Source organism: Leptodactylus fuscus, chromosome 2 (genome assembly GCF_031893055.1).
Source record: "Leptodactylus fuscus isolate aLepFus1 chromosome 2, aLepFus1.hap2, whole genome shotgun sequence".
Taxonomy (NCBI): domain Eukaryota; kingdom Metazoa; phylum Chordata; class Amphibia; order Anura; family Leptodactylidae; genus Leptodactylus; species Leptodactylus fuscus.
Genome location: NC_134266.1, coordinates 9370001 through 9394478, shown reverse-complemented (window position 1 = coordinate 9394478; position 24478 = coordinate 9370001). Strand labels below are relative to the sequence as shown.

Sequence of the window (24478 nt, the reverse complement as noted above, 5' to 3'; positions counted from 1 at the left end):
TTATAGGTCACAGGATGGCTCCAGCGTGGCGATATCACGTCAGACCTCCTGTTATATACAAATGGTGGGAACCTGTCTGTGAAAAGCCTCTATAGATAAACAGGGATTTTACAATAGACTGCAGCCTATAGCACAAGTGATCTAATGATTGCAGGTTCAAGCCTCCTAGGTAAACCTAAAAGAATTTAAAAAAATAAAAAAAAATCTAAAAAATTCTAATCACCCCCTTTCTCTAGATTTCAAATTAAAAAAAAATAAAGAAAACCAATAAAAACACAATAATTATCCTCACGTCCAAAAATTTTTATACTACAAAAGTTTTTCCCATATGGTGGACAATAGCAAGAAAAAATCCACGTGTCTGAACAGTCGTGAGTTTGAAAAAATAAATTTCCAACTTTTTGATTTTTATTAAGATTAAAACATAATGAAAACTATTTATATCTGGTATCACCATAATCACACCGGCCCGCAGAATACACGTGACGTCACTCCGGCCGCGCAGTGAACGACGGCAAAATAAATCCCTTTAATAAAAGCTGCACAGGCAGGTTTTTTCTTCATATCCTCCCCCATTCAGATTGATTTTGCAGCTTCCCAGTATATCCTAGGGAATATAAAATGGGACCGATAGGAAGTATAATCTGTCCCACAAAACATAAACCCCTGTACAACTCTGTGAGAGGAGGTGAGGATAAAAGGGGAGTGAAAAAACAAAAGTAGGGAAGGGTTAATATTGTATAATTAGATATATACTTGTATAGTTACTGTCACAGGGATCAGTCACTGGATTATTGGTGATATTATAGAATTAGTAATATTGTATAATTAGATGTATATTCTGTTACATATTTACTGTCAGTCACTGGATTATTCATGTATTTGAGGATTTTTCTGCTTCTGCCATTTATGGAGTCGGAGTCTGACTGTGGAACAATAGGGGTTACAAAGTTTGGCTTCCCGACTCCACAGCCCTGAACAAATAACTATATATACTGTATATATATATATATATATATATATATATATATATATATATATATATATATATTACTGAACAAATATAATATATACGGTATATATATATATATATATATATATATATATATATATATGTATAGTGGGATTACACGGAGCAGACATTTTTGTATCATTATTTTTCTGTAACCATTTCCCACCAGAAGCATTTTTTGATTTTTGTTATTGACTCCATACATCCAAAACGCCATAACTTTGTTATTTCTCCATTCCCAGGCCATGTGAGGGCTTAGTATTTGCAGGACATATTGCGCTCCTTATTGGTGCCATTAATATTCTGTAATATGTACTAGAAGGGGTGAAAAGGTGCAGAATGGGAAGTGGAGAAAAACTGCGCTTCTACTGCGTATTCTATATGTCACCTGTATTCTATACATCACCTGTATTCTATGTCACCTCTATACTATGTGTCACCTGTATTCTATATGTCACCTGTATTCTATACGTCACCTGTATTCTATATGTCATCTGTATTCTATATGTCACCTCTATTCAATACATCACCTGTATTCTACAGTATATGTCACCTGTATTCTATATGTCACCTCTATTCTATACATCACCTGTATTCTATATGTCCCCTGTATTCTATATGTCACCTCTATTCTATACATCACCTGTATTCTACAGTATATGTCACCTGTATTCTATATGTCACCTCTATTCTATACATCACCTGTATTCTATATGTCACCTGTATTCTATATGTCACCTGTACTCTATATGTCACTTGTTGTCTATATGTCACCTGTATTGTATATACCACCTGTATTATATATGTTACCTGTATTCTATAGTGTGGTATGATTCCAGGAATACTAAATATAGGCCTGTGTCCCAGGTAGTGTACAGCCGCAGTGTGTTACAGTCCCTGCAATGTGGATGATATTCTGTGATATTCTGGCTAATCCAATCCACACATTGCAGAAAAATATCCGAATATGCAGAAATGCTACAACCGTTGTATTCTGTACATCGCAGCATGGCAATTATATCTACGGAAATGCCGGCGTTTCCGCTGCAGTTTTTCCCGCAGTGCTTTTCACGGCGGCTCGCTACCTGGTGCCTTTGCCTTAATTCGATATGTTTTAACCCCTTATAAAAATTCTAAACTTTGCAAGAACAATTTTCTTGAAATCGCCATATTGTGATACCTGTAACTTCTTTATATCTCCGTGTCCATAAGACCGGGGCACTTGTTATATGACATCATTTGGGGACGTCTGTGGCTTTAATCACTTTTTATACAAATTGCAAAACAGCAAAAAAAAAAAAAAAAAAGTGCTTAGTTTTTGTTTTTTTTTCCTGTTCAACGCAATAGGATACGTAACATCTGCGCGTTTACACTTTATGTTTTTTACTTTTCTATGTGTTCTAGGCAAAGGCGGGGATTAGAATTTTTTATTCTGTATTTTTTTCTTAACTTCTTTGTAATTTTTTTGTTATAATTTTTAGACTCCAGGGGGTCTGACTACTAGTACAATGTATGCCAGACAAGCCTGAGGGGCTTCAATAGGGAGTCAGCGGGTCCTGGAGCCAGCAATCCTCCACAAAATGGCGGTGTGACGATGGTGCTTTGGTCTGCTTTGCCAAGGGGGATAATGCCCGTGATCGGACACTACTGTGGGCATTGCGACCGTGTTGCGACCGTGTTATTATGGCGGATATTGGGAAAGGGTTAATGGCAAACCGGAGAATGATCTGCAGACGCTGCGAGGACAGAGACGGCTCCATCCAGTGAGAACGCTTGTCTACCACTGTGTTAGGGCGGGTTCACACCTTCAGGTTTTCAGATGAAATTCTACAAGCCAGAACCAGGAGGGAATTGAACAAAAAAAATACTGCACTCATCTGCTCAGGGAACAAATTTAGGGACAATTTTCATCTCAATTTTCATGTTTTTGGTTAAAGAAATTAAAACCGTTCAGTGATCTGCAGCGAGAGACGCCTGAGCCTGCGAAAATCTCCTCCGTGTACGGGCCAAAGCTTCAAAACTGCAGCAAAAATAAAGGAGACAACACGAGAGGAGGAATCGTCATCATACACACAATGGGGGTCGTAGTATCAGCGCAGCTCTGCAGGGACATTATAAGCTCAGCACCACCTGGGATATATCCTGGGGTACGATAATAATATGGCCCCAGGCGGGCCCCTAGATACAATAATAATATGGCCCCAGGCGGGCCCCTAGATACAATAATAATATGGCTCCTGGCGGGCCCCTAGATACAATAATAATATGGCTCCTGGCGGGCCCCTAGATACAATAATAATATGGCTCCTGGCGGGCCCCTAGATACAATAATAATATGGCTCCTGGCGGGCCCCTAGATACAATAATAATATGGCTCCTGGCGGGCCCCTAGATACAATAATAATATGGCTCCTGGCGGGCCCCTAGATACAATAATAATATGGCTCCTGGCGGGCCCCTAGATACAATAATAATATGGCTCCTGGCGGGGCCCCTCACACTCCCGGGGGCCATAGATACAATAATAATATGGCTCCTGGTGGGGCCCCTCACACTCCCGGGGGCCATAGATACAATAATAATATGGCTCCTGGTGGGGCCCCTCACACTCCCGGGGGCCATAGATACAATAATAATATGGCTCCTGGTGGGGCCCCTCACACACCCCGGGGTCTGTGGATACGATAATAATATGGCTCCTGGCGGGGCCCCTCACACTCCTGGGGGCCATAGATACAATAATAATATGGCTCCTGGTGGGGCCCCTCACACACCCCGGGGTCTGTGGATACGATAATAAAATGGCTCCTGGCGGGGCCCTTCACACACCCGGGGTCTGTGGATACGATAATAATATGGCTCCTGGCGGGGCCCCTCACACACCCGGGGTCTGTGGATACGATAATAATATGGCTCCTGGCGGGGCCCCTCACACACCCCGGGGGCAGGGGACACAATGTAACACCACCTTTATATCCAGTTATTACAGAAAATACACAAGCCCAGCCTCAGACATGAATATTACTGTACAGCAGTGGTCAGAGCCTGCTGGGACTTGTAGTAGCCGACGTGGCAGCTTCTCAGACTAAACCCTAGAACAATGAGCAGGATCCATTGATACATCTGATTGGGGTCTCTGAGCCCCCTCACAATCACCCCCAATATCACCAATAATCACTGACACATCCCATTACTTATCACTGGAAGTATCGGGTACAGTGTGCGGAATTCTCCAGAGGGGGCGCAATAACACAAGGATGGGGGGACCTATCACATGGAGAGTTCCCCAACATAATATAGTCCCCTAATCACCCCCACTTAGTTTATTGCCCTATAAGTGCCTTCAGGTCCTATGCTGTATAGTGCTCCTAAAACCCACACTATATAGTGCCCCCAGGTCTTACACTCTATAGTGCCCCCAGGTCTTACACTCTATAGTGCCCCCAGGTCTTACACTCTATAGTGCCCCCAGGTCTTACACTCTATAGCGCCCCCCGGGTTTTACACTCTATAGTACCCCCAGGTCTTACACTCTATAGTGCCCCCAGGTCTTACACTCTATAGTGCCCCCAGGTCTTACACTCTATAGCGCCCCCAGGTCTTACACTCTATAGTGCCCCCAGGTCTTACACTCTATAGTGCCCCCAGGTCTTACACTCTATAGTGCCCCCAGGTCTTACACTCTATAGTGCCCCCAGGTCTTACACTCTATAGTGCCCCCAGGTCTTACACTCTATGATGCCCTCAGGTCTTACACTCTATAGTGCCCCCTGGTCTTACACTCTATAGTGCCCCCTGGTCTTACACTCTATAGTGCCCCCAGGTCTTACACTCTATAGTGCCCCCAGGTCTTACACTCTATAGTGCCCCCTGGTCTTACACTCTATAGTGCCCCCAGGTCTTACACTCTATAGTGCCCCCAGGTCTTACACTCTATAGTGCCCCCAGGTCTTACACTCTATAGTGCCCCCTGGTCTTACACTCTATAGTGCCCCCAGGTCTTACACTCTATAGTGCCCCCGGGTTTTACACTCTATAGTGCCCTCAGGTCTTACACTCTATAGTGCCCCCAGGTCTTACACTCTATAGTGCCCCCTGGTCTTACACTCTATAGTGCCCCCAGGTCTTACACTCTATAGTGCCCCCAGGTCCTACACTCTATAGTGCCCCCTGGTCTTACACTCTATAGTGCCCCCAGGTCTTACACTCTATAGTGACCCCAGGTATTACACTCTATAGTGACCCCAGGTATTACACTCTATAGTGCCCCCTGGTCTTACACTCTATAGTGCCCCCAGGTCTTACACTCTATAGTGCCCCCGGGTTTTACACTCTATAGTGCCCTCAGGTCTTACACTCTATAGTGCCCCCAGGTCTTACACTCTATAGTGCCCCCTGGTCTTACACTCTATAGTGCCCCCAGGTCTTACACTCTATAGTGCCCCCAGGTCCTACACTCTATAGTGCCCCCTGGTCTTACACTCTATAGTGCCCCCAGGTCTTACACTCTATAGTGACCCCAGGTATTACACTCTATAGTGACCCCAGGTATTACACTCTATAGTGCCCCCTGGTCTTACACTCTATAGTGCCCCCAGGTCTTACACTCTATAGTGCCCCCAGGTCTTACACTCTATAGTGCCCCCAGGTCTTACACTCTATAGTGCCCCCAGGTCCTACACTCTATAGTGCCCCCAGGTCTTACACTCTATAGTGACCCCAGGTATTACACTCTATAGTGCCCTCAGGTCTTACACTCTATAGTGCCCCCAGGTCTTACACTCTATAGTGCCCCCAGGTCCTACACTCTATAGTGCCCCCAGGTCTTACACTCTATAGTGACCCCAGGTATTACACTCTATAGTGCCCCCAGGTCCTACACTCTATAGTGCCCCCAGGTCTTACACTCTATAGTGCCCCCAGGTCCTACACTCTATAGTGCCCCCAGGTCTTACACTCTATAGTGACCCCAGGTATTACACTCTATAGTGCCCCCAGGTCTTACACTCTATGATGCCCTCAGGTCTTACACTCTATAGTGCCCTCAGGTCTTACACTCTATAGTGCCCCCAGGTCTTATACTCTATAGGGCCCCCAGGTCTTACACTCTATAGTGCCCCCAGGTCTTATACTCTATAGGGCCCCCAGGTCTTACACTCTATAGTGCCCCAGGTCTTACACTCTATAGTGCCCTCAGGCTTTACACTCTATAGCGCCCCCAGGTCTTACACTCTATAGTACCCCAGGTCTTACACTCTATAGCACCCCCAGGTCTTACACTCTATAGCGCCCCCAGGTCTTACACTCTATAGTGCCCCCAGGTCTTACACTCTATAGTACCCCAGGTCTTACACTCTATAGCGCCCCCAGGTCTTACACTCTATAGTGCCCCCTGGCCTTACACTCTATAGTGCCCCCAGGTCTTACACTCTATAGTGCCCCCTGGCCTTACACTCTATAGTGCCCCCTGGTCTTATTTCTATAGTGCCCCCAGGTCTTACACTCTATAGTGCCCCCAGGTCTTACACTCTATAGTGCCCCCAGGTCTTACACTCTATAGTGCCCCCAGGTCTTACACTCTATAGTGACCCCAGGTCCAATGCTGTATAGGTCCCCAGGTTTCACTCTCTATAGTACCCTGAGGTCCATGGCTTGGGGCAGTGGGTGATCAGTACAATTCTCTGGTCCTGGCACCTATGTCAGAGCAATCCCATGACAGAGAAGTAGTCCTAGGAGCAGTAAGTACTGAGAATTGCCCCACCACTCTCTCACTACTACTGATGGCAGCATCATACACTGGTAGCTGGTCAGTGTCGGAGGTGGTTGTCACCATGACATGGACCCCTTGTGTATGACCCCTGTCAGAGAAATGGAGCAACAAATGAAGGTTTACAATCTGAAGAGGCTGGTAAATGGTAAATATTATATTTATCTAATGATACGCCATGACATATCCCATATATAGAGACATATCTCACAAATAGGCTCCAATTGTAAAAAGTAAAAATCCATATCGCCTGTAATGTACAATATATAAATAAAGCTTAGTAAGAAGCTGTGCAGTCTATGACATTGCTCCATACTGCCAAAAACCGCTGATAGCGGCCTCATAAACTCTCCATATAAATTCTCCATATTATATATCAGTCTCATTATAAACTCCCCATATATTATATCAATCTCATTATAATCTCTCCATATATTATATATCAGACTCATTATAATCTCTCCATATATTATATATCAATCCCATTATAATCTCTCCATATATTACATATCAGTCTCATTATAAACTCTCCATATAATATATATCAGCCTCATTATAATCTCTCCATATATTATATATCAGCCTCTTTATAAACTCTCCATATATTATATTTCAGTCTCTTTATAAACTCTCCATATATTACATATCAAACTCATTATAAACTCTCCATATATTATATATCAGTCTAATTATAATCTCTCCATGTATCATATCTCAGACTCATTATAATCTCTCCATATAATATATATCAGCCTCTTTATAATCTCTCCATATATTATATATCAGCCTCTTTATAATCTCTCCATATATTATATATCAGTCATATTACAAACGCTCTGTATATTATATACTATATCAGTCTCATTATAAAATCTCTGCGTTTCAGTGTCATTATAAGCTCTCTGTATATTATAGATGATCCCTATAATTAACTCATTTTTATATTATATATCATCCTCATTGTAATTTTTGTATAAGTGTCTTTATAATCTCTCTGTATGTTATGTATATATATATATATATATATATATATATATATATATATATATATATATACACATGTTTTTATATATAAACTCTCTGTATAATATATATTACCTTCATCATAAAGTTTTGTTATATTATATATCATCTCCATTTTAAACTATCTGTACATTATATATGAGTGTCATTATAAACTCTCTGTATAGTTTATATCATTATAAACTATCTTTGTATAATATATCATCCCAATAATAAACTATTTGTATATTATATATCAGCCCAATTATAAACTTTATAATATATATGTGTCTCATTATAAACTCTATGTATTATATGTCAGTGTCATTATAAGCTCTCTGTATATTATACTGTATGTAGGTCTGATTATAAACTGTATATTTTAGATCATTATAAACTCTGTATATTATACATCAGTCTCATTATAATGTTTCTGTATATTATACATCATATATCTATATCTATCTATCTATCTATCTATATATATATTACATATCTATTTGTTATATATCATTGTCATTATGCAGCGACTCTTTGTATATTACATATCATAGTGATTAGAGTATACACTCTGCATGTTATATATCGTTATGGTTAGAAATTGTCTGTATAAATATATATCAGAATCGCGTCAGTATATTGTATGTAAATGGTGTTATAAACTCTGTATATATGATATACTTTGTATTTTATATAATAGATTGTGTATATTATACTTTATTATGAGTCTAAGCTCTCAGTACATTTAGTATCTTGTATCTCTGTAGTATATTATTAGTTGTCATCACAAATATGATCGTCATTTTCATTTCTCTTCAGTTTATTGCATATCATTGTCACTATAAACATTCTGTATATTCAGTGTCTTTATGATTTGTGAACTCTCTGTATATTATATATCATAGTAATTATTAACTCTGTACAATATATAATAAGTATCAGTAACATTATAATGTCTCTGTATCACTATATTCTTCAGTGTGGCTATGACTGATCTATATGTTATATGTATTATAGCAAGCGCTGTATATTAGGTATGAGTGCTAATTATAATCGCTGTATATTATACACCAGTGTGAAGAATATTATATACCACTGGGACCAAACTCTGAGGGAATATTATACATGATATGATGTCACTAATATAAACACAGGTATGTATGAGATCATATTATACAGCAGGTTCTACATCAGGCATTCAGTGTCTATTATACATGGCTAAGAGTATACAAATGTCAGGCTTACAGAATAGATATATAGTCCATACTGACCGCATATGGTAGGCTATAGGTAGAAGGGGCAGCTGACGCCGAGAAATAGATAGATAGATAGATAGATAGATAGATAGATAGATAGATAGATAGATAGATAGATAGATAGATCTGGGATAGATAGATAGATAGATAGATAGATAGATAGATAGATAGATAGATCTGGGATAGATAGATAGATAGATAGATAGATAGATAGATAGATAGATAGATAAATAGATAGATAGATAGATAGATAGATAGATAGATAGATAGAAGAGAGATAGATAGATAGATAGATAGATAGATAGATAGATAGATAGATAGGAGATAGATGGATAGATAGATAGATAGATAGATAGATAGATAGATAGAAGAGAGATAGATAGATAGATAGATAGATAGATAGGAGATAGATGGATAGATAGATAGATAGATAGATAGATAGATAGATAGGAGATAGATAGATGGATAGATAGATAGATAGATAGATAGATAGATAGGAGATAGATGGATAGATAGATAGATAGATAGATAGATAGATAGGAGATAGATAGATGGATAGATAGATAGATAGATAGATAGATAGATGTATAGAATATGTGGAAATACATTATATAATTATATATAGAATACATGGGCATATATGTATAGCTATAAAATATGAAGAAATATATTCATAGTATAATATATATAAAGATAGATTTCATATAGAATATGTGGACCTAGATTTATGTATAGTGGGAAAAATCGGCTCTGCACCCAGTTTGCATGCTGTGCTGTTTCTGCATTTTTTTCTACTATATGTATATATGTTGTATGTGGACATAAATATATAGAGGTGATTTCATTTAGCATATGTGGACATAAATTTATAGCTATAATATAGGTGGACATGGATTTATAGATATAGTATATGTGGCTATAGATTTATAGATATAGTATATGTGGCTATAGATTTATAGATATTGTATATGTGGCTATAGATTTATAGATATTGTATATGTGGCTATAGATTTATAGATATTGTATATGTGGACATGGATTTATACAGTATATGTGGACATAGATTTATAGATATTGTAAATGTGGACATAGATTTATAGATATTGTATATGTGGACATAGATTTGTAGATATTGTATATGTGCACAGAGATTTATAGATCTAGTATATGTGGACATGGGTTTAAACAGTATATGTGGCTATAGATTTATAGATATTGTATATGTGGCTATAGATTTATAGATATATTATATGTGGACATGGCTTTATATATTATATGTGGACATAGATTTATAGATATAGTATATGTAGACATGGCTTTATATATTATATGTGACTATAGATGTATAGATATAGTATATGTGGACATAGATTTATAGATATAGTATATATGGACATAAATTTCACTTTTTCTTTTATACATGGCTCCTGGCCAATAGTGACCCCAATGAGGGCAGTATACAACCGATTACAGAACAAGTATACAGCTGAATATATAGTGTTTATCTGTCCTCTCCGAGATCTCATTATGGGGCCAAATATAAACTTAGAATAAACTTAGAATATATTACAGTTTAGCGCACACAACAGGTCTCAGTACATAGCAGAGAATATGATAATCGGGTCAGAGCATAGAGCCAAGTGTACATTCCAGTATAGAATGGAGTATACAAAACAGTACAGAGCCGACTATATATCACAGTATAGAGCCAAGTATACATCACAGTATAGAGCCAAGTGTACATTCCAGTATAGAATGGAGTATACAAAACAGTACAGAGCCGACTATATATCACAGTATAGAGCCAAGTATACATCACAGTATAGAGCCAAGTGTACATTCCAGTATAGAATGGAGTATACAAAACAGTACAGAGCCGACTATATATCACAGTATAGAGCCAAGTATACATCACAGTATAGAGCCAAGTGTACATTCCAGTATAGAATGGAGTATACAAAACAGTACAGAGCCGACTATATATCAAAGTAAAGAGCAAAGTATACATTCCAGTATAGAGCCAAGTGTACATTCCAGTATAGAATGGAGTATACATAACACTACAGAGCCGACTATATATCACAGAATAGAGCCAAGTATACATTCCAATACAGAGCCGAGTATACTGAACAGTATATAACCGAATGACACATCACATTATAGAGCCGAGTAAACATAACAGTATAGAGCAGAGTATACATCATAGTATAGAGCAGAGTATACATCACAGTATAGAGCAGAGTATACATCATAGTATAGAGCAGAGTATACATCACAGTATAGATCAGAGTATACATCATAGTACAGAGCAGAGTATACATCACAGTATAGAGCAGAGTATACATCACAGTATGGAGCAGAATATACATCACAGTATAGAGCAGAGTATACATCACAGTATAGAGCAGAGTATACATCACAGTATAGAGCAGAGTATACATCACAGTATAGAGCAGAGTATACATCACAGTATGGAGCAGAATATACATCATAGTACAGAGCCGAGTATATATCACAGTATAGAGCAGAGTATACATCACAGTATGGAGCAGAGTATACATCACAGTATAGAGCAGAGTATACATCACAGTATAGAGCAGAGTATACATCACAGTATAGAGCAGAGTATACATCACAGTATGGAGCAGAATATACATCATAGTACAGAGCCGAGTATATATCACAGTATAAAGATGAGTATACATAACAGTATAACAGTATACGGCCGAGTATTCATGACAATACAGGTCCGAGAATACATGACAGTATAGAACTGAATATATATCACATCATAGAGCCGAATATAGATCTCTCCAGTGTATCCCAGAACACCGGTGCCTGCAGTATACACTTATGTAAGATGGTACGTACGTATGTTATATGTAGATTAGGTATCTTTGAGTGTTATGTGCTGTGTATTATATGGGATATTACTTATGTGTTGAGCATCATATGACATATTAGTCATGTGTTATGTGCTGTGTATTATATGGCATATTATTTATGTTTTATGTGTTGTGTATTATATAGGACATTCTTTACGTGTTATATGCTATGTAATCATTTAATCAGTTATGTGTGACTATGTATAATTTGCTGTTAGTTTATTATATTGTTGTATTATATAATATGTTCCGTGTGTCTCTTAGGTCACTTTTTACTTTGTATTACCGGTATATAGGTGTTATATGTGCTGTGATCCTAGTATATTGCTGTATTATATGTTATGTAATAAGTGCTGTGTGTCTTGTTCCTTGTGTTGTTTACTTTGTGTATTATGCTATCAGTGCTGTGTATAGTGTCTTTTATACTATGTCTTATCCTATATATTATGTGTAGTGTGTATATACAGACCCTGATCTATTCCGCAGGCAGCAGTGATTTTTCGGACGTATATTCCAGAATCCTGATCTATGCCCGGATCACATCACTTATATGTTCGGGCAAAGTGTGACCCGAGACACCCGACAACTACAGCCAGACACCCACATAAATTACCCCGATTCCCTATATATATATATATATATATATATATATATATATATATATATATATATATATACGCCTCGAGTAATATAGAGCAACTATAGGGCCCAGCAAGCTAACACATATAGGATAGAGTCTTATAGGATTATACTGGAAAGTTACAGGTATGATACCAGTCACACATATAATATGATGGCAGGAAGTCATTTATATAGCGTAATGATTGACAGTGATATATAAATTAAAATAGCAGGCAGTCACATATATGATATAAAAATAGGATATCATGTATAATAATATACCAGGCAGTCATATATATATTAATATAATACCAGACAGTCCCATACAATGTTATAATATCGGACAGTCACATATATAATTTAATACCACAGTCACATATTGGTAATTGGAGTATAATCCCAGGCATATATACTCATAGATAGGTGCGGCGTATTGTGTCATTATTGTAGGCAGTATATAATTAAAAAAAAATCATGAAGTAGGCAATATATATATATATATATATATATATATATATATATATATATATACTATTGAGGCAGGCAGTAATATATAACCCTATAGACTATTATATCAGGCAGTAATATATAACCCTACAGACTATTATAGCAGGCAGTAATATATAACCCTATAGACTATTATAGCAGGCAGTAATATATAACCCTACAGACTATTATAGCAGGCAGTAATATATAACCCTACAGACTATTATAGCAGGCAGTAATATATAACCCTATAGACTATTATATCAGGCAGTAATATATAACCCTACAGACTATTATATCAGGCAGTAATATATAACCCTACAGACTATTATATCAGGCAGTAATATATAACCCTATAGACTATTATAGCAGGCAGTAATATATAACCCTACAGACTATTATAGCAGGCAGTAATATATAACCCTATAGACTATTATATCAGGCTGTAATATATAACCCTACAGACTATTATAGCAGGCAGTAATATATAACCCTATAGACTATTATAGCAGGCAGTAATATATAACCCTACAGACTATTATATCAGGCAGTAATATATAACCCTATAGACTATTATATCAGGCTGTAATATATAACCCTACAGACTATTATAGCAGGCAGTAATATATAACCCTATAGACTATTATAGCAGGCAGTAATATATAACCCTACAGACTATTATATCAGGCAGTAATATATAACCCTATAGACTATTATATCAGGCAGTAATATATAACCCTATAGACTATATTATCAGGCAGTAATATATAACCCTACAGACTATTATATCAGGCAGTAATATATAACCCTATAGACTATTATATCAGGCAGTAATATATAACCCTACAGACTATTATATCAGGCAGTAATATATAACCCTACAGACTATTATATCAGGCAGTAATATATAACCCTATAGACTATTATATCAGGCAGTAATATATAACCCTATAGACTATATTATCAGGCAGTAATATATAACCCTACAGACTATTATAGCAGGCAGTAATATATAACCCTATAGACTATTATAGCAGGCAGTAATATATAACCCTACAGACTATTATATCAGGCAGTAATATATAACCCTACAGACTATTATATCAGGCAGTAATATATAACCCTACAGACTATTATATCAGGCAGTAATATATAACCCTATAGACTATTATATCAGGCAGTAATATATAACCCTATAGACTATATTATCAGGCAGTAATATATAACCCTACAGACTATTATAGCAGGCAGTAATATATAACCCTATAGACTATTATATCAGGCAGTAATATATAACCCTACAGACTATTATATCAGGCAGTAATATATAACCCTACAGACTATTATATCAGGCAGTAATATATAACCCTATAGACTATTATATCAGGCAGTAATATATAACCCTATAGACTACATTATCAGGCAGTAATATATAACCCTACAGACTATTATAGCAGGCAGTAATATATAACCCTATAGACTATTATAGCAGGCAGTAATATATAACCCTACAGACTATTATATCAGGCAGTAATATATAACCCTATAGACTATTATATCAGGCAGTAATATATAACCCTATAGACTATATTATCAGGCAGTAATATATAACCCTACAGACTATTATATCAGGCAGTAATATATAACCCTATAGACTATTATATCAGGCAGTAATATATAACCCTATAGACTATTATATCAGGCAGTAATATATAACCCTACAGACTATTATATCAGGCAGTAATATATAACCCTACAGACTATTATATCAGGCAGTAATATATAACCCTATAGACTATTATATCAGGCAGTAATATATAACCCTATAGACTATTATATCAGGCAGTAATATATAACCCTATAGACTATTATAGCAGGCAATAATATATAACCCTACAGACTATTATATCAGGCAGTAATATATAACCCTATAGACTATTATAGCAGGCAGTAATATATAACCCTACAGACTATTATATCAGGCAGTAATATATAACCCTATAGACTACTATATCAGGCAGTAATATATAACCCTATAGACTATTATATCAGGCAGTAATATATAACCCTATAAGCTATTATAGCAGGCAGTAATATATAACCCTATAGACTACTATATCAGGCAGTAATATATAACCCTATAGACTATTATATCAGGCAGTAATATATAACCCTATAAGCTATTATAGCAGGCAGTAATATATAACCCTATAGACTATATTAACAGGCAGTAATATATAACCCTATAGACTATTATAGCAGGCAGTGATATATAACCCTAAAGACATTATATCAGACAGTTGGTTTCAGGCACATAGTACCAAGCAGATCCATATAATAATACAAAAGCATTTTTAGGATTATAATACAAGACGGTCATAGATAACGATGAGGCCCATACTAGAGGATTGGAATATAATACCATCAGCTCCTATATAATAATATAGGTCACATACTGGGATATAACACCATCAGCTCATATATAATAATATAGGTCACATACTGGGATATAACACCATCAGCTCATATATAATAATATAGGTCACATACTGGGATATAATACCATCAGCTCATATATAATAATATAGGTCACATACTGGGATATAATACAATCAGCTCATATATAATAATATAGGTCACATACTGGGATATAATACCATCAGCTCCTATGTAATAATACAGGTCACATACTGGGATATAATACAATCAGCTCATATATAATAATATAGGTAGGTCACATACTGGGATATAACACCAGTCAACAACACTTTATACAAGGCCACAGTTTAATGGAGCATGATAGCAAAGAACTAGTATGTATATACGAGTATATCAGACAGTGGTATATTGGAGTGTAATAACCAAATATAAGATTAATAATATCAGGCAGTATTATATACGGGGTAAAATACCAGGCATTAGTAATAGGGATATAAAAACAGACAGTAGTATATAGTAGTATAATACAAGGCCACCATATATTGAGGTATAATATCAGGTAGTAATGTACAGGGATAAAATGCAAGCGGCCACATATAGAGGGATAATATTAGTAGGTCACATATATGTGGTGTAATATGAAGTGACAATATATAGGGGTGCTATACCAGGGGTATACATAACGGGTGACTAAGGAGTACAATACCGGCCAAAAGTAGCCACACTAGGTAGCAGTATATAGAGGTCTAACACTGACAGCAGTATATAGTGATATAGTACCTGCGATATAAATACTGATAATAAAGTATGTAGAGAATTTATACCATGTACAGTATATAGGGGTATAATATCAGACTGTAGAATATATATAGAATATATGGTTATAGTACCGGGTAGTAGTTTGTAGAGGGGTCGGGGGTCTAATATCAGGCAGTAGTATATTGTGGCATAACACCAGAGATATAAATGCCGATACTATTGAGAGATATTAGACCATGCAAAGTTATGTGAGGATATCATATCAGACAGTAGAATATATGGGTATCGTACCAGACAGTAATTTATAGAGAAGTAGTTCCAAGCGAACAAATATCAAGGCATTAGTATATATTGTAAGTGTATATTGTATGCATTGTATATTGTGTTATTATAAGTATATTAACAGGCGATATGACAAAGGGGTATAAAACTCTGAAAGCGAAATACCAGGCAGTAGTATATACGAGTATAACAACAGGAAGTAGCATATAGACGTATAATACCAGGCAGTAGTATGTGAGGTATAATATCCGACAGTGATATATGGAGTTATAACACCAAGCAGTAAAATATGGGAATATAATAACGGGTAGTAATATATAAGAGTATAATACCATGCAGTAATATATGGGGCTATGACACCAGGTACCGTAGTAATGTATGAGGATATACCAGGCAGTGACATATGGGAGCATAATACAAGGCGGTCACACATATAGATATAATACCACTAGGATATCACACGTGCAGTAATATACGGGAATATAATACTAGGTATATATGTATTGGGGTATAATACCAGGCGGTCACACATATGTATATGCTAGCACTAGAATATCCCACCAGGTTGCAATATATGGGGGTGTAATACCAGGTTGTAATATGAAGTATACTACCAGGCTGTAATATATGGAGCATGCTACCAGGCTGTCATATAAAAGGCTGTAATATATGAAGTATACTACCAGGCTGCAATACCAGGCTGTCATGTATGGAGTATGCTACCAGATTGAGATCTATGGAGTACAATACCAGGATGTAATATATGGAGTATACTAACAGGCTGTAATATATGGAGCGTACTAAAAGGCTGTGATCTATGGAGTATAATAGCAGGCTGAAATATATGGTGTACTATACCAGGCTGTAATATATGAAGTATACTACCAGGCAGTAATATATGGAGCATACTACCAGGCAGTAATATATGGAGTATACTACCAGGCAGTAATATATGAAGTATACTACCAGGCTGAAATATATGGAGTATACTACCAGGCTGAGATCTATGGAGTATACTACCAGGCTGTAATATATGGAGCATGCTACCAGGCAGTAATATATGGAGTATACTACCAGGCTGTAATATATGGAGCATACTACCAGGCAGTAATATATGGAGTATACTACCAGGCAGTAATATATGGAGCATACTACCAGGCTGTAATATATGGAGTATAATAACGTATATGCAGTAACCTATAGCAGTATAATTCCAGAGGGCCACACATATGGATATGACAGCCGGCAGTAATGTATATGGCCATCCAGGTCTGGGGGTTGCAGACCCTGACACTCACCAGGGTTGAGGTCCAGGCAGGCCCCCGCGTCCTCTCCTTCCCCCAGCTCCCCCTGTGGGCTCAGTCCGTCCATGGAGAGGTCCAGGCCCTTGTCCGGTTCCCAGTCCCGAAGTTTCCTTTTTTTGTGGCCCCCGATCAGCGCCTCCACCGAGAATGCATGAGCCCTGGAGCTGAGCGTGACCCCCGGGCATCTCCTCCTGTCACTCATGGTCCTGCCAGCCGGAGCCCTACATGTGCCCTGCTGCCCCACTGACTGCTGAGCCCGCACTGCTGCTCCAGTGGCCGGGGCTGGGAGGGCTCCACACCCCCCCTCAATGAGTGACAGCCCCAGCCTAGAGGGGGGAGAGGGGGATCCAAATATGTCCACACTCTGCCCTCCCCTACACACAGCATTAACCCCTGCTGCTCCAGGGGACCCAACAGGAGTCAGGCCGGGACACCCTGATATAGAGAGAACCCCCACCATACAGCATGACACATGTGTACCCCACATTAACCCCCACTGCTCCATAGCAGTCCTACTATGTGCACCCCCCCCACACACACACACACACACTCATATTCCCAAATACAGTATACACTCCGCATTAACCCCTGCTGAGCATAATTTAACACAATACAGACACAACAGGCAGAGCCAGGGACAGGTAGACAGTATATATATATATATATATATATATATATATATATATATATATATATATATATATATATATATACATACATATGAAGAGCTGAGGGCACATAGGGACGGCAGATAGCAGAGAACAGTAGATTACACTCACCTGCCCTACTGACATATACAAAGGAACAAACACTGACCGTATTCACCTGCTCTCCATGTCCTGTTTATCCAAAACCCACATCTGTATCGACATCTGTCTATATCTCACACGTTATCTAGAAAATCCACTCCTATATCTATATACGCTTCACACATACACGTCATCTGCAAAATCCACACCTGTAGCCATCTGTATTCATCACACCTACAAGTTATCTAGATAATCCACGTCTATATACACATATACCTCACATATGCAAATCAATACATTCCTACAGTACATGGTATCACACAAGCAGTTTGATAGATATAACCCTTGTCGACGCTGTATACCTATATACAGACAAATCTAGCTACGTTATCCTAATCTGCGTCCACAGGTCTATCTAGATAATCGGCATATACAGTCATATATGTAATATGTGCATAATATAATTTAGATTATCCCTGTCTGCATCCATATATACTTATTATTCATCTCAAACTCAGGCCATCTAGATAATCCACATTTTACATCCATAGATATATCACACATACATGTTATCTAGATAATCCACATTTGATAATACACATCACATACAGACATACATTACAAGTACAATAGCTAGATAATATACATTTATATCCACATATACATGAAATACAAAATATCTAGAAGATTCTAGATAACACACTTCTGTATCCAAATATACCCCGCATGTACTAATCATCTATAACAACAAAGGAAAACTATCTAGATAATCCACGTATACATCCACATATAGATCTCATCCAAGATATCTAGAGAATCCACACCTATATCCATATATACATCACACACACAATTGACTTATCCACAGATATATCTATCTATACATAGCATCACACAAACAGTTCGGTGTATATAACAGGTATATATACAGTGTATTCATATATGCAGTATACATACAGGTCTGCCTACATTACCTTAATCTCCGGCCACATATACGGTACACAGATCTATCTAGATAATCCGCATATTAATTCATATATATTTACAGCACATTTACAAGACATCTAGATAATCCACGGCTATATCCATATATACATCAAACACAAAAACATATTTAGGTATTTCACATCTGTATCCAAATATACCCATGTATTTACTAGTTATATAATCCATATTGATAACCATAGATCATCGCATGTAAAAAAAAATCTAAATAATCCACATCTATAGCCTCATATACACCACACATACAAATTATCTAGATAATCCACATCTATAGCCACATATACATCACACATACAAATTATCTAGATAATCCACATCTATAGCCACATATACATCACACATACAAATTATCTAGATAATCCACATCTCTAGCCACATATACACCACACATACAAATTATCTAGATAATCCACATCTATAGCCACATATACACCACACATACAAATTATCTAGATAATCCACATCTATAGCCACATATACATCACACATACGAATTATCTAGATAATCCACATCTCTAGCCACATATACACCACACATACAAATTATCTAGATAATCCACATCTATAGCCACATATACATCACACATTCAAATTATCTAGATAATCCACATCTATAGCCACATATACATCACACATTCAAATTATCTAGATAATCCACATCTATAGCCACATATACACCACACATACAAATTATCTAGATAATCCACATCTATAGCCACATATACACCACACATACAAATTATCTAGATAATCCACATCTATAGCCACATATACACCACACATACAAATTATCTAGATAATCCACATCTATAGCCACATATACACCACACATACAAATTATCTAGATAATCCACATCTATAGCCACATATACACCACACATACAAATTATCTAGATAATCCACATCTATAGCCACATATACATCACACATACAAATTATCTAGATAATCCACATCTATAGCCACATATACACCACACATACAAATTATCTAGATAATCCACATCTATAGCCACATATACATCACACATACAAATTATCTAGATAATCCACATCTATAGCCACATATACACCACACATACAAATTATCTAGATAATCCACATCTATAGCCACATATACATCACACATACAAATTATCTAGATAATCCACATCTCTAGCCACATATACACCACACATACAAATTATCTAGATAATCCACATCTATAGCCACATATACATCACACATACAAATTATCTAGATAATCCACATCTCTAGCCACATATACACCACACATACAAATTATCTAGATAATCCACATCTATAGCCACATATACATCACACATACAAATTATCTAGATAATCCACATCTATAGCCACATATACACCACACATACAAATTATCTAGATAATCCACATCTATAGCCACATATACATCACACATACAAATTATCTAGATAATCCACATCTATAGCCACATATACACCCCACATACAAATTATCTAGATAATCCACATCTATAGCCACATATACATCACACATACAAATTATCTAGATAATCCACATCTCTAGCCACATATACACCACACATACAAATTATCTAGATAATCCACATCTATAGCCACATATACATCACACATACAAATTATCTAGATAATCCACATCTCTAGCCACATATACACCACACATACAAATTATCTAGATAATCCACATCTATAGCCACATATACATCACACATTCAAATTATCTAGATAATCCACATCTATAGCCACATATACACCACACATACAAATTATCTAGATAATCCACATCTATAGCCACATATACATCACACATTCAAATTATCTAGATAATCCACATCTATAGCCACATATACACCACACATACAAATTATCTAGATAATCCACATCTATAGCCACATACACACCACACATACAAATTATCTAGATAATCCACATTGATATTCACATATGCATCACACAAACATTTTGATGTATGTTAAAAAAATATACACAGTACACATTATACATAGAGATATATCTAGATAATCTCCATCTGTGTCCACATATACATCACACAGGTCTATCTAGATAATCCAATCTATATCCATATATACACCATAAGTAAGATATTCAGAATATCTATATCAACGCATATCAAATACGAGACATCTACATAATCCAAATCTATATCCGCATATACATCATATATACCAACTAGCTAGATAATGTATACCAGTATATATGCATAAATAGGTCAAATAATCTAAATAATCCACAGCTATATCCGCATGTACTATACGTCACATATACAAGTTATCTAAAAGAAAATCCACCTCTATATCAAAACATTACAAACCAGCACATAAACAGCATGTACACTATATACATATGGGTCTATTTACATAACCCAAACTGTATCAACATATACATCACACAGGTCTATCTAGATAATTCACATCTATATCTATATATGCATCAATTGCAAGATATCTAGATACTACAACTATCTAGATTATACCTATGAATATGTTTTAAGTAAATTTAGATCATCCACATCTATATCCACATACACATCACAAATACAAATTATCTAGATAATCCACATTTATTTCCACATACAGTATATGTTACTTACAACATATCTAGTTAATCCACATCTCTATCCATATATACATCACATAAACACATGATCGAGATAGTTCCCATCTTTATCCATACAGTACACAGCATCCTACAAATAGTGCAATATATGTGATAGGCATCTATATACTATATACATATAGACAGTATACATACAGATGTATCTAGATAATCCCCTGTGTCCACATATACATCACACAGGCCTATCTAGGTAATCTCCATCTATAGCCATATGCACCTCAGATATATCAGATTCATCTCCCTCTATAGCCATACATCCATTACACACGCTGTTCTATCTAGATAATCCACATCTGTATCTAGATACACATCACATTCACAATTCTCGCTAGAAAAGATGTATATTTATATATCACAAACATTTCGATGCATATACCACGTATCTACAGTAAATCCTTCTGTGCATCATTCATACATATTTATCTATATATTTCTCTTCTATGTCTATCTATACATCACACAGGACTATCTAGATAATCCCCATCCATAGATAAATTATACATTTTCTACATCTCTGTTCGTACATACATCGCCCATACTGTATATAGCACACAATACTATCCAGATATATCCATGTAAACATCATAGATACAATTATATCTGGATCATTCCTATCTATCACCATACATCACAGATAAAGTTATTTCTAGATGACTGACTATACAAATCACACATCAATCTGTATCTAGCTAATACATATATATGTCTACATTTATAGCACACGTATATTTCTGTGTAGCAAATACATACGTCTATAAAAATCATACATACGGTTGTATCTAGAGAAAATCCATCTGAATTCATATATACATTACATATACAGTTCTGTTTAGATCATAACATATATATCCATAAATACCTTAAATGTATTCCTATCTAGATAATACACATATATAGATATATACATATACAGTTTTATTTAGCTAATACCGTCTATATCTATATATACACTACATATACAATTCTATCTAGAAAAATACTATCTGTAGCAATATGTCCATGATACCTACAGACGTATATAGATAATACCATCTATAGCCATATATACACTACCTATACAATTCTATCTAGAAAATACCATTTAATACATGATACCTACAGACAAATCTATTAATGCATCTATATACATATATCCATTACATATATAGTTCTATCTAGATAATACTATCTGTAGCAATATGTCCATGATATCTGTAGACATATATAGATAATACCATCTATATCCACATATCCATTACATATACAGTTCTATCTAGATAACACCATTTGAAGCCATATATATATATTACAGCCACAGATTTATCTAGATAATACCCATCTATATCCATATATACAATACATATACAGTTCTAGCTAGATCATACCATCTGTAGCAATATATCCATATATACAATATATAGAGATATTTAATATAGATAGATATTGCAAATGCAGTTCTATCTAGATAACACCATGTGTAGCCATATATCTATTATAGACACAGATTTATCTAGATAATACCTTTTGTAGCCATATATATAGTACATATACAGTTCTATCTAGATAAAACCAGCCATATATCCATATATACATTATAGCCACAGACGTATCTAGATTCACATATACATCTATATTACATGTCATATACAGTTGTATCTAGATAATACCATCTGCAGCCATATCTTCTCCACATCTATGTACACTATCGCATCTTCCTCCATACCATATATCTGGGTTGTATAACAGTCGCACGATTATGTTTCTGGGTCAGATGATCTGCGACAAATCCAAGGGCGACAACTCCGGACAGAGCAGGAAGGTGACAGGAGCAGAAACTGAGCTAATCCAGAGATAATAACCGGAGACCTGGACCCAAAACCGCCGGTACCGAGAGCTGCACCGGAGAGGAGGAACCGCATCACACACAGACTGATCTGAGACCTGCAGGAAGCCGCATGTTCTTACTGTATGCTGCACATCATGTGATATTATAGGATTATTATATGTGATATATGAGGGATTGTATGGGATATCACGTGTCACACTACAGAATTATTATCATATGTAATGTAAAAGGATTATGTCATATGCACCATTGTACAATATATATTATGGGGATATTATGTGTTATGTATAAGGATTATATATTATGTAGTATCACTGTACAATAGATATGTATTATATGACTATATGTGATATATGAGGATTATGAGGATTATGAGGATATTATGTAGTATCATTACATCACTGTAAAACAACTAAGTATTATATGATTATATGTGATATATGAGCA

At 36.3% G+C, this 24478-nt stretch overlaps 1 protein-coding gene across 1 annotated transcript in view; it reads right to left on the bottom strand.

Annotated features, from left to right (window-relative positions):
* The window catches only part of TBX15 (T-box transcription factor 15), a 67796-nt gene extending 49681 nt beyond the window's left edge, over positions 1 to 18115 (bottom strand). The window contains exon 1 of the mRNA XM_075263350.1: positions 17808 to 18115. Coding sequence (XP_075119451.1) covers positions 17808 to 18015 — 208 coding nt within the window. The 5' untranslated portion in view covers positions 18016 to 18115. The remainder of the gene's footprint in view (positions 1 to 17807) is intronic.
* Between the last annotated feature and the right edge of the window lie 6363 nt (positions 18116 to 24478).